The sequence below is a fragment of the Oncorhynchus clarkii genome, unplaced genomic scaffold (genome assembly GCF_045791955.1).
Source record: "Oncorhynchus clarkii lewisi isolate Uvic-CL-2024 unplaced genomic scaffold, UVic_Ocla_1.0 unplaced_contig_13575_pilon_pilon, whole genome shotgun sequence".
In the NCBI taxonomy this organism is placed as follows: Eukaryota; Metazoa; Chordata; class Actinopteri; order Salmoniformes; family Salmonidae; genus Oncorhynchus; species Oncorhynchus clarkii.
The window spans coordinates 1-12,465 of NW_027258335.1; the positions used below are offsets into that span (position 1 = coordinate 1).

Below are 12,465 nucleotides of genomic sequence, written 5' to 3' on the forward strand. Positions count from 1 at the left end.
CTGTATATATGAATTACAAATCAATCATGTTTAGTCTGTTGTATAGTTACAATGTGTAATCATTGATATCCCAGGAGCAGTAAACACTGAAGTGTATAATTGTAATACATACATGCAGACACCGTATCGTTTGATATGACTGAAAGTGTCTGTCATACCTGGACCACACCTTTATTTGCCAAGGAAGAGTACATGGTCAGTGAATATATTCAATGTACAGGCTACAATATGGGAATCTCATACGTGGTAATAACTAAAATACATGTGTAGATAGGTCTTGCATCCTTGGCACAAAAGGTATATTCTACTCTAGGCGTCCTTAATGCCATTCAGACTTGAGGTTCATTGATTGGTATGAATATTAGTTCAGAACTACTTTAGGGTCCATACCCAGAGCGGCAACAGTTATTTTTAATCCGACTCCAGCAAGTAAATAGCTAGCCATGTTACTTCAGCTGCATTGCAAGGCAAGCGTACAATTGTGCAGTCAATGCTTTAGCCAGCTAGATTCTTTACAGCCACTGTTTCACAAGACATCCTGGTTTGTTGGTTCTCAGGAGTCCCTGAAAGACAAATTCATTCTCCTAACACTTCTTAGTCTGAACTTGCTAAATAGAGATTTGTAATTTAACTTTGACAAAAAAAATATAGCCGTGTCTCTACATTATCACATTCCTCTCAAATTGTACATTTGCTTGACTCGTTAAGACAACTTCCATCTGTTTTGTCAGCAATCTTCGTTGAGCGCCACAAAGCAAGGGTGGCTGGTGTCAAAATTAGTCTTTGGTCATCAAAGCCTTGGGACCCAAATGCATAATGATTGCGCCAACTCCCCCTTGTGGTGGTCTGGAGCAATGAAGCCGTCCCGCGGTGCAAGCTCACAACTTTTAAAGGAGTGTCTTCAGTCCCCGCTGTTCCGTACGGTGTGTGTTGAAATCTTATCCTGATGCGGAATAGATTGCAGCGTATTCATGGCTCTACCTTCGTAGTTCGGGCTTGGAGATTGTGAAGAGATGTCTTATGGGGAATGCATGGGTGTCCGAGCTGTGCGCTAGTAGTTTTAAAAAACAGACACCTCGGTACATTCAGCTTGTCAACACTTCTTACACAAACAAGTAGCGATGAAGTCAAGCTCTTCCCATTTGAGCCATGAGAGATTGACATGCATATCATTAAAGAAGAAATGTCCAAATTTGGATGGAAACCAAGCTAAAGGAAAGGTAAAGGTAAAGGAAAGTTGTAATTTCAGTTGAAAATTACCAACACTGCATCCAACCACAGCCCTGCTGGTTTCACTTTGGCAAACCACCATCTGCTATAACATTGAGTCATTTCATCCTACTGGACATTGGAAAGCTTTTGTTTCATTTCCCATTGTTTGTCCTAGACGGGAAATTGGTGTGCAACACTCATCACCCTCCGGTGGATGGTTCAGAGTTCCATGCTTACAAAAAGGTTGATTGATACATGTCAGATGACAAGCCTACGACATGGTGTTAAATGCAAATCAGATACAATTAAGGTAGCTCCAACGGTTAGGATTGTTTTATATAGAACACTTTATTTGACATGTTAGAAAGAGACATTACACCCAAAGAATGTATCCAGAAGAAACATATAAATGACGCTCCTCAAAGAGGTCTTTGACATGTCGTTTACCTGTTGAGAGAGAACCTATTAGTTCAGTTATGGTCTGCCAGGGTCTGAAAAGCATAAAACAAGACCTACCTCTTTTCGGGTTGTCCTGATTCACACATTGTCCACTACAGGGGCCGCCAGACGGACTACTGGCATCACAGATGACCACATCACAATGGACAAAGACCTAGGAATCAAAGATTTGATGTGTCAGATGTTTTATTTATTTTTTTAAAGGGATGATTGCCACTCAAACAAAATTAACCAATAAAGATTGTTGGGTGAACTTTGTTACCTGGCCACTCGGCTCAACCGCATCCTCGGCGAAGGAAAACATATAGGCCTCAAAGCGTTTGACGTGAGGGGGGAAGTGGACCCTGGCGTCAGCTACCACCGGGTGGAAGACAACACGGTATGGATCCTCGGGGTTCTCACAGCTGCCAGTGGAGAGAGGGACTAAGTTAGGAACAAGAAAACCCCAACCGCCTTGTGTACGAAGTCTTGTGGTGGTGTCATGACTGCCCTGTGAGGATCAGATCAATTTACAGCAAAAGTGGGTTCTTTCTCCCCCTCCAGTATGAACTAAAGTAATGTTTTTGCCAACAGGCTCTCCCCAACAAAAATCACCTTTGTCTTGAAAAAACATATTTCATGTACAATGTAAAGGCTCGAGACTTCCTACCTGTAGAGTGAGCAGGTTTCTAGTAAAAATCACAAAATAAAAACCAATATGACATTCATTTTCTATAGCTAATCTGACCAGTCTTATGTTAGAAATATTGTTCATAGTGTTCAATGTTGTGCATAGTAAGTAGCCATGCCACAAGGGACATCAGAGCGGGTCAGACTGACAGAAGCGTCCCCGGCGGCCAGAGTGCATAAGAGGAATGGTAATAGAAATTAACATTAGACCAGAAAACCGTGAGGCGCAAGCTACACGTTCAGAACTTTCCTAAACTCACAAGTACCTAGAAAAATGAACTTAAGTGGGACCATTCTGCTACTATATCCAAACCATCCTACTCATCACCCACTGAGGAATCAGTGACAGGGTTGATTAGCCCATCTTCCAGAACGAGTGAAAGGATAATCCATCCTGTAGTTCTGTTCAAGACTAGTCATTGGAGCCACGGACAACCAACGACATTGTGACCTCATGTAGCCAATCAGAGAGAAGACAAGCCTTTCCACAGCGGCATCCCACAAATACAAATACATTCATGCTTTTACTCCAAGCTGGTGCCGGTTCGTGTGTTCAAAAACGTATCAACGATAAGTGTCCCTTACGGAACGGGGGGGGGAGATACCTTGTAACAAGCCGTCATATTGTGTCACCTGTGTGTTTAGCCTGTGTTATTTAGTTAGCTAGTAATTCAATTAAACCAACTTGTATAGTACTGAATCATAAGGCTGGGGTTTCTGCAGCTGCAAGGAGGATACGATGTAATGGTTCATAAGTTCACTATCAATTTAATAGATTTCTACCGTCTAGAGTTTAAGTCGGGAGACGGTAACTTTAAAACCGCTTCCTCGGCACCCCAAATCCTAACATGATTCATTTAGAGTCGCCTAACAATTAAACAGTCCTCAGATAATTCAAGGTCACGACAGTGGTTTGTCATTTCTGATCTTTTGGCCCATCAGACCTGGATGAATCTGATTTAGTACGTTTTTATTTTATTTTAAAGAACAGAAATTGGGCTTTCCGTCAACAATATTTATTTTGGTCTACTGCAATGGCTTGTTAAATGACGGATGTCAAACATGAATATTCGATTCCATTGACATGAGGTGAAACGTCCCTCTAAATGGTTCTTAAAATTCTAAATTATCCAGAATTTTAAGACCACAGGCGACCTGAATATTGATCAATTGACCGTGGTTTAACCAAAGTTGCCGAATAGATGATACCATCAAGGAAATCATATTTTTCAACACAAGTACTTCATTTTAAACAAGAATTTCATGCAATGCGCCAGAGCAATTTTTCCGCTGTTGGAAAAATTGGTCACACAAAATAAATTCTACACCCACGGCATCGGATTCACACGTGGAAGACTTGTGAAGGGCGCAGCGCTACTATACAAAGTAACCTATGCATTGACAGTTAAGGCCTACTTTTTTTATTTGCATCTTTGGGAGGTTTATCCTTTACTGTTTAACTGCCCAATATTAGCAAAAAGGAATTTGTGAAATCTGAAGACGTTACATTGAGACAAACGCCCACACCAGTACAAATCCACTTGAGCTGACAGACGCTGTGCAAAATCCTGACCATCAAGATAGTTGCAGCTGAAGTGACAAATCTGAACTACCCATTTTGTGCACAGCCATGTGAATGTTGTCTTTTCCTATGATCTACAAAACATTTTCAGCTTGTTTTTTAAAAAACTGCTATGACACTGCTGATTTAATAAACAGCTGTAAAGTTACTCCGTGTCCACATTGCCAAATTTAGGTTTGATACCATTTCATAAAAATGGTAAAATTGCGTGATTTGATAGCATTTGCAAACCGATCCCCCAAATGAATGGTTTTGACCAATAAAGTTGCTTCACTACAATGCTTGGTGTAACATGCATCCAGATACTGAAAAGGCACCCGCAAAATAAAGTGTCATTTGCAGCGTGCATAATCATGGTCAGTCATTGTAGCCCATTACAATGTAGGAAAAATAAGTCATCTTTCAATAGTAACCCAATTTAAATTCTTGAGATAAAAATTAGGCCAGCGTGTCCATCTGTGGAAAAGTGCTCACCCAAATCAAAAATTTAGTAACATTTTTTTAATACGAACATTAGCTAGCTAAATAAGGTTAGCAAGACGCTGCTACACTTGACCGTGGTATTTGTTCATGTTTAGAAACTCCAAATTAGCGCATTCCTCTAGGACAGGAAATTCCATTGAAAGTGGCATCAACTTCTGGGGATCCTGTCAACTGATCCTATTCAGTTTCAAACATCCATGCTGCACAGGCATCTGAACCATCCTTTAGGTTTAGTGCAATAACTGATTTAAACACAAGAGGTCACTTGTGCCTGAATTCAACCCAAACCCAACAACTATTCAGTCAGTGTTAAGAGCAGTTGTTTGAAACCAACCGGAAAGGCAAGCCAAGCTTGCCAGCCGCTCTTGATTTCCAGTCGACTGACCATCAGCTTGGCACAACACTGAACTGTAGCAAACCAAAAGGATAACATTGAGTAAAAAGGTGTAGGTAATGCCAACATTAACCTTTTCACACACAAGTTCCAAATATCTTAAACAGTCGCCCCAGTGGGAGTTGATTTTATGCACGTGGTCAGAATGCACTCACCGTTCCAACATTCAACCCGCGCTGACCTCAGTCCAAGGCGATTTTTCTATAGGCCGTTTCAACATTAATTTTGCCTCATTCACAAAGGGCGCCCATTTCACTGTTGCAGACCATTTCGATTTGAGAATTTAATGAGCTGGACAAACTTTCCTTCAAAAGAAAGCCCAAGCACTTCCCCAGATCAAGTATACAGTCCTTGCACATTTATTGCCTTCATTACAATTAACTGTGAACATGCCTATCAAAGTGTCTTATTTTCTGTGTAACGTGTTGTCGTTTCTGCTGTAGCGTACCGTTAGTATAATGTACTCAGCGTTTTATTAATGCATTCTGATTCTTGCCTAGATTGTAATGGACACGTGTGTAAAACACTTGAAGTTGGTACTGAATATGAGCTAATGCCAACGCCATACAATGCAGTCAGGTTCATGTACACGCATGTCAGACTTATGGTGATCGCAACTGGAGTACCCCATTGTCTTGAATGCACTGAAATCGTTAGTTGATTTGAACACGGCATCAGAGTGTAAACTATGGTACCTCAGGGTTGCCAGATCAGACCCCCCCCTTTCCAGGGGTATATAGCTTAGAGAAACTGTCTTCCGCCATTTATTGTTGATAAATTCCCAGATCTTAGTAATATTTCCTGCATCATCCTCTTCACAATACCTTCCCCCAAGGACTTAACCCCCAATAATGGATTGTGCTATATCTTGCAACTCTGTTTAGCTTTCGTGCTACGGTTGTATTTGGGGAGGTGACAACAATTGGCTTTTGGAATAGTTACCTGTAAACTACTTGTCATGTGTACGCCGTAACAAGTACAAAGATTAGTCACATGCTGAAGTGGCCAAACTGAGTTAAGATCTCAGGCAACGGGCGCAGTGAACAGCATTCTAGGAGTTCTTGCTTGACAAACATGGACTCCATACTTTCTAAACTAGATTACTAGAAACTAGACAAGTCAACCTGTTATTTAGACTAGATAACGTTAACATTTATATGTTTTACAAGCAAAGGTGGAATAAAGTTGTGAAGACCTTTATTTCTCATCAGTACAAAACATTTCTTAGATGCTTTTCAGACAATGCGGTTTAGAGTCGTTTGATGCAGCTCCAATGATACACTGCAGGGATTACTCAGCGATAACACGCGCCAGATTCTCTCATAAGTGTTAAATTGGGTGGAGATCTGGTGACAGACCGCACATGGCTCACATCGTTTTTAAGCATTGTGACCACTCGACCTATGGATGGGGGCATAGCCACGGTAGCCAAAGTAAATGGCCTGCCAAGCATGATAGGTTGCTAATTACTCAGGAACCACACCTGTGTAATAACACTTGTTTAGGCCCAAAAACAACATGTTACCCATTAATGATGAGATTCCACCGGGGTCGGGAGTCGCGGTCTTCGTTGAGGGTGGCCCAGCAGTGGTCAAGCACCAGCGCTACCTTGGGATCAGAGGACGTGGTCAGCTCCACCTCAAAGTGCAGAGGCTGTCTCAGGTACCTCACCACTGGATAGTCCTCCTCCTGGTGGAACGTGTTATACGAGGCGTCTGGAACACAGAACAAGACAACCGGGGGTCGTGTTCAGTGGGCACCATCTGAACTTGTCCATTAAGAAATGCTCGTTTATCATATCCTGTTGTGCCCCGATGAACACAAGCCATTTATAGCAAACACTACCCACCCCCCACCAGAGGCTTCTAACAAATTCCCAAATCCGCACCTCACCGTTACTCCATAGCCACACCTGTAGATCTCAGAAAGCAAGAGGAATATCATAAGGCTTAGATTTTTGGGAATGGTTTTGTAAAGGAGACCTTCCAAGATACTTTTAGAGGCTAGGGGTCAAGTTGAAATTCTGAATTTGTGCACGCTTACCCTGAGCGAGTCTCATTCTGACCATTAGCCGACCCGTCCCAGTCGCGGCAAAAGGCTCGTTGTCACGCGGCCTGGTCAGGAAGGCCAATGTGCGAGTGATGTTGGCCACATAGTAGCAGGAAACCTTTAACCTAAAAAGAGGGATGTGAGCAACTTCAATAGGGGAAACTTCAAGCAGTGGAGTGGACACTGGTAGTAGAGGCCCATTTTCCCTGTATACAAAGTATTGAGCAATTGGTGAAGAAAAAAAATGCCCTATAACAGCTACAATTGTGATGCGTAATGCACTTACTGATATTCCTCCTCTGAAGACGTCGTGGCATTCCGCTTCACCTCAAGTTCATCTGGCAAGGAGATTTCGTTCTCATACAGCATGACATTGTTGATAAACTATGTAGTAGAGGGGAATTGCTTATTACAGCCTGCAGAAGCAAACAGTCCGTAAATACACAGTACCCATCACCTCAGGGTAATAGTCATTTTACCTTCCTGGTGGTGCCACAGGAGTTCACAGTGAAGTGGAAGTAGGCGACGCGATCGTCACTGTAGGTGGGACCACAGGCGGGGTCGCTCAGGGTCAGCTGACCGGGGTTCAGACCGGGAGCAGACTCCACCTTCACCGCCAGCGCAGTCATCGTTCCGTTAGAGAAACACTCTTGGAGGTAGGGGAGCAAAAGACCTGGGTTCTGTATTTGTTACACTTATTGAGCTTGCCGAGCACAGTAGAACCAATGGAATAGCACCAAAAGTGCAAACCATGCCCATCTGGCACTACTATTAGACTCACAGTATTTGCAAGGAACCCAGGTTTGGTAACCATGTTAAACGACTATTTATCAGAAGTAATTGTTTGAGAACCAACCAGTCAGCGTTTTGAGGAAGCTGCAAGCCAGGGAAAAGTATTTGATGGTCATGTTGTTGTAAGGATTCAACAGAGCCACATCCAGTCTGCTCCTGACAGAGGACGAGTGAACTGACTGGGAACCAATGGGAGAGTTCATTAGTCCAATATTGTATGCATGTACACAGGGTAAGGAAAGCGAGGCTAGCTGCAGCAATTTAGGTTAACATGTTTTGGGAGAGAGTCGTACCTCAAACACTGCGTCCGGCGAAGAGAAGGGCAACGTGATGGTGAAGTCTGTGTCGCCCTCTGTTAAATACTGTTGAGCAAACTCATGGTTAAGCAGCCGCTTGCCAACCAAGACCACAAAAAAGGGCTCTTGGTTCCTGTAGTCCACAGTGATGTGGAAGTTCTCCTGATCACAGTTGCCAGTGACTGAAGGTGGCACTACAAGGACAAACAGGGTTGTGTTCATTAATTAAGCACAAAAAACAGGAAGGTACTACTTGAACTTGTCCAAGACGAAACCCTTGTTTAGATTGCAAAATGTTTTGCTACGGTGGGACTGAATAAAAACGATCCTGGCAAATCAGGAACAGGACAACTGGGTCCAACTACTCTAAAGCTTAACATTTTCTTTGTAGAGAGACCGCATAGGAAAACCCTACAGTATGGCTAGTTGGGCTTTCACTGCCAATTTCCTTTCAGGGCAATCATTAACGAGAGGAAACCATTCAACAGTAGTTTGGAGTAGTCCAGAGACATACCAATGTCCAGCAGTACAGCGTCCACAACGGCAGAGTGAGAGAAAGGCGCGTACTCTGGAAAGATGACCAGGCCGTAGATCAGCTGAAGAGTGAAGGTTGTGACACCTTGTTCCGCCCTTCTCTGTAGTGAAGTTAAAAGCATCGGTCAATTGGGCAGCATTATTGTTGTAACAGAACGCTATTCAACATCAACTGACAACTAAGTACATATGGGTACTATTAAAACAAACTATTTACTTAAAGTAACGTTGCCCTCATTCCTCTACATCAAATGCACACAACTGCCAAAATAGTGGAAACACTTGAGTAAATGAGGGATACAAAATACATCTGTGCCATTATTTATATTTTGTTGGTGGCCCACTTATTAGGGCATGTACAAATCACTGCGTGTGGCTTTGCATTTAACAGAAACACACCTCCTTGAAGACCACCGGGTCTGAGAAGGGCACCTCCAGCCTGAAGGTCTTCAAGGTGTTGTCCGGGGATCTCTGCTCCCGAACATTGAAACCCCTGGCGTTGCACTCTGCAACAGTTAGCACCATGGTGGGAAAGGTGATGTTCAGCAGCTCCACATCAAGGTTGAAGGTCCCCAACTCAAGCACAAACACTGCCTGCTCAGGAACTGTGTCTAAGGGCGTGTCTGTTCATTGGCAAACAAAGGAAAACATTTTGAAATGCGGTACAATGGAAGTTGAACATTTACATTTGTTATTGGGTAAGTCCAGGTATTGCCTCCCCGTTTCAGTACATTTCCTTCTGTTTTGTGCCTAATGAACAACCCAGGCATCCCAAATTACCATAGGCACTATTTAACTAAACCAGACTCACAGTTGCGAACTTGTGGAGGCCTGGCCATCAGAGGTGTTGTGATAGGGAAGAGGACTTTATAGCTGGTGTCCTCGTGTGCGACCTCCTCGATCCACAGCAACTCAAGCATGGGCTCAATGGTGTAAGTGACAAAGTACTGGTCATCCTGAATATGGCTCTGTAAGGGAGACGAGTGATGCAGTCAGGCTGTAATACACAATTGGAGTGCAAAAAAAGGTAAATGTTCCTTATGAGCCAGACTGTTAAATACAATTATTCTACCGCTTGTCTTTTTGCCGCTCGTAATTTAAGACAAAATATCCAAAGGAAAGTATTGGTTACCAGACTTTAGAGAGCTGGTAGGTGTATGGTTGTCAACTTGCATTTCCGGCGGTGTGCATTTTCAGAGCAACTGACACGTAAAGTAAACACTTGCACAATATGTAAACAGCAGCCGAGTGTTCCTTGCATTCAGTTGACAGTGGCAAAGCTACCGGCTACCTAAAAAGTCAGGTAAACAATACTTTAGTGTGGATATTTGGTCTCAAATTTCAAGCGGCTAAAGGACAAACTGCAAAGACAAGCGGTAGAGTATGTTTAAATGTAATTTCATGCAAAATTCACACAATTCTGCAATCCATTGTAATCCATTGATTAAGCAGACAATTGCTCAATAAGAAACATTTTACACAAGACAACCTTTCTAGGAGTTTACCCATGAGAGATGGCAAAGGGTTACTGCAAAGCACTGACAACTGCTGTAGTAAAAAGGGCTCTACAAATAAGACAGAAATTAAACAGGAACATTTTACTAATCCAATGCGGACCTTGAAATAGCCGCCAACCGCCCCCACCGGAATTTCAACAATAATATGAGCCTCTGTGACTAAAACAGAGTAGTTTCTGGCAGCCATTTCCTCAGTGTCCAGCCTCTTAGCGTCAATTCCCATGTACACCTCCAACATGGTGAAGGCATCAGAGGAGAAAAGTGGGTCTATGTGCTTGGGCATGTACCAGGTGATCACTTCTGGAGTAAAGGCCACTGCCTCTGCAGTGAAACAAGAAGCCAAGGGCACATCAAAACAGAACATTTTCCCAACTGAACACTACATGAAAGTCTTGTCTGGAGCCAATTAAGAACTGGGCTTATAGGATCTTAAATTATTACACTCAACCTGGTGTTGGACAAACAGCTGTGGCATCTACTCGAGTAACCAGCCACTTCTGCTCAAAGAAGGTTGAGGTTGAGAGCACCCGCATCGGAACCCCAGCTACCTGTTCAGGGGGCAACCACATCAGGGCCATGTTCAGTAGGGCACACCGTATTAACAATATGTTGCAGAGTTCAGGTAGGGCCACCGTTTCCAAATGTTTGCTCTACTGAACATGACCCAGTTCATGGAGGTCAGCTTACATTCTGGAGGTATGTCTCCTCTGCATTATGAGGGCTTCTTAACACCAGCCGTGTGGGAGTGTTGGCTATTGCATAGCCCTTTCTTTGGACCTCATCCACATTCATGACATTCTTGCTAGGACTAAAGACGACTGCTGTCATTTTGTATCCTGAAGCAACAGCCTGTCTCAGGAAATGGAAACATGAATTAAACAAAATTGTCAACAAACGCACATTGTTTAGCGCCATCCTGTCATGTTGTAGTGAAATTACAGAAACTGAAATATGGCTACCTCAGCTCCTCTACGGAAGTTGCCGCCCTTTGCTTTCGGGCCCCCAGTGGTCTGTTCGGGGACGGTTTGGATGTCTGGAAGAGTCCTTCTGACAGACACCTAGAGAAGGCCATTATTCCCTATGCATTTTCTCCCTCCCATACAATAGGAAATCAAGGGCCAGTTCTCAATCTGTCCACTCCCCTCCTTAAATGCATTGAGAATAGGCCAAAATTCCTCACCTCTAAAGTTCTCCTATGTGCATTTTGAAGAGGCGAGTGGAATTGAGAGTCAAGACCTCTAGGTTGTGTTGCAGAAGAAGTGAAAACACTGGACAGTTGTAGCTCTAAGACAGATCATTTATACAGGCAGTACGACAAGCGCGACTGTAAACATGTCCATTGGGGCATGCTCTGCTCACTTGCCTCCATGTAGTTGCGGTCACACAGAATCTCTCGGGAGGTCCAGGGGGTGTAGCTACAAGTTTTTCCCACTCTATACACAGGGTCTTCAGTCATGTGGTTTCCTGGCAGCCTGAACTGCATGACCAAGCTGAACATCTTATCATCCTAAAATGAAGGGGGAAGAGAAAAAAGCCTTCACTATATTGCAAAAAACTAAATTCAGGTGACATTCATGCAAGTTATAGACTGTGGCAAAATTGGCTATATGAATGCAGCTGCCACTGTATTGAAGCCACACTACAGGAGAAGAGCTCAATAGTTCACATCACTGCAGTCTGTATCAGAAAGTTGGCTGGCCCTCTGAAAGCCCTCCATAAACTTCTGCGGTACCTTACGTCATCGTTAACTAAGAGGTAAGAGACCCAGACCCAGGGGTGGCTAACAATGGAGATCCTTTTGATATCCACAGAGTTAAGTCAAACTGCGTCGATGTTTCTGGAACCGTACTTCTAATAACCTCCATGCGCTAAATTGTATGTATTAGCACCTCTACGGCAACAACTCAGGCTTATTGAGGACCTTTTTACTGAAGAATGTGTTTAATTATTTCCATCTAGTGATGCAAATATTGACTTGTATCTTTGTGTATACAGGGCTCATCTGCAAAAGAGCCTGGTCTCAGCATGACTCCATGTCAAAGGTAAATAAAATTACATTGCTACAGTACGAGTTGCAAATGCAGTGACACGAAAGGCAAATGTCCATTTGAAGTACAAGCAAACGCTACAGTTCTTAGGGTTACCATGTTTTGGGAAAAGCAGTTTTGAAGAGAAGCAAAAAACATGGCATTCCCCATGGGGTCAAATTTAAAGCTGAATCCACACTGAGTAGCAAGGCCAGGCGTCAGGTTTATGATTTGTGTGTCATCTGGAAGGGATGGAGATGGTGTGAACACAATAGTTGACAAGCAATATCAAGCCATGAATTATGAAAGGAGAGAAAGAGAATCATAAAGAGGCAAACTCACTGAAGACAGCATCAACCTCTTCAAAAAGAGGAGCGACACTCAAACGAATAACGTTACCAAGGCATTCAGCGTTGAGGTCATCTGGAATAGGAAAGGTTAGTTAAAAATA

The 12,465-nt window shown here is 43.1% G+C and overlaps 1 protein-coding gene across 1 annotated transcript; it reads right to left on the bottom strand.

The window, feature by feature from the left end:
• Positions 1–1,724: 1,724 nt before the first annotated feature.
• LOC139396695 (uncharacterized) lies at positions 1,725–11,852 on the bottom strand (the record flags this gene model as incomplete). Its single annotated transcript, XM_071143643.1, has 16 exons — positions 11,847–11,852; positions 11,351–11,494; positions 10,675–10,836; positions 10,436–10,535; positions 10,088–10,308; positions 9,282–9,438; positions 8,870–9,081; positions 8,451–8,571; positions 7,934–8,130; positions 7,705–7,819; positions 7,328–7,497; positions 7,135–7,232; positions 6,843–6,973; positions 6,325–6,514; positions 1,934–2,075; positions 1,725–1,825 (listed from the first exon to the last, which is right to left on the bottom strand). Coding segments are annotated over exons 1-16 (2,267 nt in total), but the record flags the coding sequence as incomplete, so codon positions are not given.
• Positions 11,853–12,465: the final 613 nt, after the last annotated feature.